Here is a 5000-nt window from a genome sequence, read left to right as displayed (position 1 = left end):
TCCTCTCTCTCCCCTCTCTCCTCTCTCTCCTCTCTCTCTGTCTCTCCCCTCTCTCCTCTCTCTCTGTCTCTCCCCCTCTCTCCTCTCCTCCTCTCTCTCCTCTCCTCTCTCCCCTCTCTCCTCTCCCCTCTCTCCTCTCCTCTCCTCTCTCCCCTCCAATCTTCTCTCTCCTCCCCTCCTCTCTCTCCCTCTCACCTGTCTCACTTCGCTCCGCAGCGCCTCCAGGCTCTGTGATTGGCCCTCCAGCAGGATGTTCAGTTTGGATTTGGCCAGGTGCAGAGGGGTCCTTCCAGCGCGGTCCAGGGCGTCCACACGAGCGCCTGACCCCCAAAAAAAACAACTGTGTAAAAACTCCCTCGTCACTCCCTCTCTCTCTCTGAACAACTTTACAAAAACATAACCACCACAAAACAACAACCTGACTAGAAGTCACTTAAAACAATTGCAGTGTGCACTATATATATTTATATATATATATATATGTATTACAGGAACATATCTCTCTCTCTATATATATATATATATATATATATCAGTATTTCTGTTTTTACAGGAACAGGTTATAAGAATGATGTGATGCTCTGGTCTGTCTGCAGTGCTGAATGCAGAGAGTCTGTCTGGGTCAGATCAGACCCCTCCCCCTCTCTCCCCTCCCCCTCCTCCTCCTCCCTCTCTCCCCTCCTCCCCACCTCCCCACCCCCCCTTACCTCCTCTCAGCAGGGCTGTGATCACGGGGACATGGTTGGTGCAGGCAGCTGTGGAGAGGGAGAGAGAGAGAGAGGAGAGAGAGAGAGAGAGAGAGAGAGAGAGAGAGAGAGAGAGAGAGAGAGAGAGAGAGAGAGGAGAGAGAGAGAGAGAGAGAGAGAGAGAGAGAGAGAGATTACTGTAATCAGAAAGACACAAACACAGACATAGCAGAGGGAAATTCCTGTATTCTAAAGGGGCTTCCCTCTCCTCCGCTCTCCCCTCCCCTCCCCTCCTCTCCTCCCCCCTCCTCCCCTCTCCTCTCCCTCCCCCCCCTCCCTTCTCCTCTCCCCTCCTCTCCTCTCCTCTCCTCCTCCCCTCTCCTCCTCCCCTCCTCCTCCTCACCTAAGTGCAGTGCCGTGTTTCCAAGTCCATCCCTCTGGTTTGGGTCGGCACCGTGAGAGAAGCGAGCAACTGGACTGGAGAGAGAGAGAGAGAGAGTGTGGGGTAGCAGTGTGGTGTGGTGGTTAGGGCTCTGGACTCTTGACCGGAGGGGTTGTGGGTTCAATCCCAGGTGGGGGACGCTGCTGCTGTACCCTTGAGCAAGGTACTTTACCTAGATTGCTCCAGTAAAAACCCAACTGTATAAATGGGGGAATTGTATGTAAAAAATAATGTGATATCTTGTAACAATTGTAAGTCGCCCTGGATAAGGGCGTCTCCTAAGAAATAAATAATAATAATAATAATATAATAATAATAATAATAATACTCCAGTGTGTGTCTCTCACTGTTTCTCACCAATCTGCTCGTTCCCGTTGCAGGATGCAAAGTGGAGCGCCGTGCGGCCCTTATCATCCGCGGAGCAGGCGTCAGTGTGACCCCTCAGCAACCTCTCCACTGAAAACAAGAAGATAGGAGAGTCAGTGTGACCCCTGAGCAACCTCTCCACTGAAAACAAGAAGACAGGAGAGTCAGTGTGATCCCTCAGCAACCTCTCCACTGAAAACAAGAAGACAGGAGAGTCAGTGTGATCCCTCAGCACCCTCTCCACTGAAAACAACAAGAAGACAGGAGAGTCAGTGTGACCCCTCAGCAACCTCTCCACTGATCACATTATTTTTTACATACAATTACCCATTTATACAGTTGGGTTTTTACTGGAGCAATCTAGGTAAAGTACCTTGCTCAAGGGTACAACAGCAGTGTCCCCCACCTGGGATTGAACCCACGACCCTCCGGTCAAGAGTCCAGAGCCCTAACCACTGCTGCCCATAGACACACACACACACAGGGATGGGAATCAGACTCCTATCGCACAGCAGTGTGATCCAGTCCAGGTTTTACTGCTACCAGCTTGATCAGCCCCCAGTGTGTCTAGCTAACAAGCTCAGGTGTGTCTTATTATTAAACTCCTAGTGAAACCAGGACTGGATCACACTGCTGTGCAGCGGGAGTCTGATTCCCAGCCCTGCATTCTCTCACACAAACACAAACAGCAAGTATTATTAAACACAGTGTTTATCTACCTGTTTCCACGTCGTTTCCATTCGCTGCCTCACGCAATCTCTTCACGGCTGTTAAAAAACACATCCATACAAACATTAATAAATAAATGAATGATTGATTTATTTACCACACATCAACCAACACAACAGATCTGCAAAACGGCGCCGTAGCGTCGATTACTAAATGATACACTGTTGCAATGCTTAAACACTGCTTTTTTTTCCAGATATGATTCATAATATTAATAATAATAACGTTTCCGAATCGGTAATAAAGCTGTTTATGAAGATGCAGACGCCACAGCCTCCCTCCCTCCCTCTCGATCCGTACCGTACGCTTCTTTCCCAATCGGTCCGGCGGCTCGATGCGCTCTGACGTGTCTCTTGACTCGGCTCACCCCGATCTTCCCCACCCGGTTCGGCTCCGCTCGGCTCGGGTTCCCCGCCGCTGGGTCGGCACCGGCCTGGTTCGGGTCCCACAGCAGGCGGAGGTAACTCAGAGCCGGGTCGGCTTCAGACGCACCGCAGCCCAGCCTCACCCCCTCGCCGAGGACCGATAAACGAAACCGGTCCTCCTGGACTTCTTCCGAACCGCCCGCTGCTCCCGGTACCTCTGGGACCCAGCTTTCCATCCCAAACCCAGCTGCGATTCAACCGCTGTTATAAAGACGTTTACAGAGACTTATTGACGCTGTTATGAAACTGCGCCCCTCTGTCCTCCATGTTGGCTCTAACGGTCTATGTTTTGCTCTGCGATCCTCGCGCAGCGTTAGAGCCACAATGGCGTCCGTTTCATACCCGCGACGCTGAACCCCCAGCGCGCAGGCGCAGCTGGAACATTCCACCGCCCAGGAAACAGGATGAGTGACAGCTGCAATTGGCCAATCGTAGTGCGTGATTTCTTCCCCCTTTTAAACCAATGGTGTTTTGTTGTTTTTGAAAAAACAGAGAAAAAGGGGCCGGATTATCAATTTTAATTTTGAGGTTGAAATGTTGTTCCCTTGTACATAACTGAACTGTTTCTATGTTATTATTATTATTATTAATTTCTTAGCAGACGCCCTTATCCAGGGCGACTTACAATTGTTACAAGATATCACATTATTTTTACATACAATTCCCCATTTATACAGTTTGGGTTTTTACTGGAGCAATCTAGGTAAAGTACCTTGCTCAAGGGTACAGCAGCAGTGTCCCCCCCCCCACCTGGGATTGAACCCACGACCCTCCGGTCAAGAGTCCAGAGCCCTGACCACTACTCCACACTCCTGCCCATAATTACAACAATTGATTACACAATTGCAATTTAACCCAAGTCTAGTCTTTATACATGAATATAAATGGAAGTAAAGTAAATGAAATCACACACATTTTATCATAACAGTTTTTATTTATTTAAATCTGTTCCCAGCTGTAGTTCAAATACTGAACAAAAAAAGGAGTAAGAGAATGCTAGATATTTAAAATAGAAAATAAACTATAACTTTGTGGAAGGTTTTTTATTTTTTATTTTTTTTGGTCCCCTTTTTAATGCTGTGCTCGGTTTTATACTAAACCGACACACGAAAATATCCAGCTGCATTTTTTCTTTCAACGTCTTTGAAAGAAAAATCATGTTCAAAATGTTTCGATTTCTAGTTTTGGTCTTGCCTATGTTCTTACTGCTGTACTTCTCCCCTCCACTAGGGGGCAGCAGAGTGTTGCAGGTTAATAATAATACATGAATAGGGGAGGAGAGAGAGAGACAAGGGGTGGGGTGGGGGGGAGGCGAGGTAGGGTAGGGGTGTCTCTTAATAAACCAAAGCAGCGGGCAGTGGATTAAACTGGGAGCCAGATGAAGGAGAGACAGCCACTTCCAGTGTGTTGGGTTATTGCAGGATAATCTAGGAGCGAGGATCCTCGTTTACAAGAATGGAGTGAGACAAATAACAAGCCACGATCTGAAAGGGAGAGGGGAGAGGGGTTAGACAGGAGAGACTCTGACCTCTCGCTTGCAGAGAGGAGATCAGCTCTTATCGTGCACAGCAGCCTATGTGAAATGCATTCTGTATATATAATATAATAAATAATATCTCACTGCTTACCAGGAGCACAGCGATTCCAATGAAGAACCCCCAAACTATCGGAGCGTTGGAGTCAAACAGGTTGGAGATAGCGGTGACACAGGACTGGAAAACAAAGCAGTGAACTGTGAGAAGGGGGCTGGTTCATTATCTTCACTGTGCTTTGAGAAGGGGGCTGGTTCATTATCTTCACTGTGCTTTGAGAAGGGGGCTGGTTCATTATCTTCACTGTGCTTTGAGAAGGGGGCTGGTTCATTATCTTCACTGTGCTTTGAGAAGGGGGCTGGTTCATTATCTCCTCTGTGCTTTGAGAAGGGGGCTGGTTCATTATCTTCACTGTGCTTTGAGAAGGGGGCTGGTTCATTATCTTCACTGTGCTTTGAGAAGGGGGCTGGTTCATTATCTTCACTGTGCTTTGAGAAGGGGGCTGGTTCATTATCTTCACTGTGCTTTGAGAAGGGGGCTGGTTCATTATCTTCACTGTGCTTTGAGAAGGGGGCTTGGTTCATTATTTTCTCACCGAGGTGTTTAGTACATCCCAGAATTCGGATTTTTTCGGGCAGGTGTCCCGAACGAAGGGTTCCAGCGGTCCGCCCATCCCGCAGCAATTCAGCTGCGAAGAGAGAAACACATCCGTCCGCTTGTTAATATTGACGTGAATATATTTAGGGTCTAAAGGGAGGAGAAAGTTTGGGCAGTGTGGAGAGAAATGACATCACAGCCTGCTGCAGACAAACTTCTGTCA

General features: G+C 48.1%; 2 protein-coding genes across 2 annotated transcripts in view; both read right to left on the bottom strand.

The window, feature by feature from the left end:
• LOC131735439 (ankyrin repeat domain-containing protein 54-like) overlaps window positions 1-2953 on the bottom strand; it is a 4720-nt gene extending 1767 nt beyond the window's left edge. The window contains exons 1-6 of the mRNA XM_059021571.1: window positions 2524-2953; window positions 2214-2261; window positions 1486-1584; window positions 1090-1158; window positions 708-755; window positions 196-320 (exon numbers count right to left, since the gene is read on the bottom strand). Coding sequence (XP_058877554.1) covers window positions 196-320; window positions 708-755; window positions 1090-1158; window positions 1486-1584; window positions 2214-2261; window positions 2524-2824 — 690 coding nt within the window. The 5' untranslated portion in view covers window positions 2825-2953. The remainder of the gene's footprint in view (window positions 1-195; window positions 321-707; window positions 756-1089; window positions 1159-1485; window positions 1585-2213; window positions 2262-2523) is intronic.
• Window positions 2954-3211: 258 nt separating this feature from the next.
• Window positions 3212-5000, bottom strand: part of LOC131735440 (CD9 antigen-like) — an 8771-nt gene continuing 6982 nt past the window's right edge. The window contains exons 6-8 of the mRNA XM_059021572.1: window positions 4776-4868; window positions 4277-4360; window positions 3212-4132 (exon numbers count right to left, since the gene is read on the bottom strand). Coding sequence (XP_058877555.1) covers window positions 4076-4132; window positions 4277-4360; window positions 4776-4868 — 234 coding nt within the window. The 3' untranslated portion in view covers window positions 3212-4075. The remainder of the gene's footprint in view (window positions 4133-4276; window positions 4361-4775; window positions 4869-5000) is intronic.

The sequence above is a fragment of the Acipenser ruthenus genome, unplaced genomic scaffold (genome assembly GCF_902713425.1).
Source record: "Acipenser ruthenus unplaced genomic scaffold, fAciRut3.2 maternal haplotype, whole genome shotgun sequence".
Classification (NCBI taxonomy): domain Eukaryota; kingdom Metazoa; phylum Chordata; class Actinopteri; order Acipenseriformes; family Acipenseridae; genus Acipenser; species Acipenser ruthenus.
Note: the sequence above shows the minus strand (reverse complement) of the source record. Positions and strands in the feature narration are given on the sequence as shown.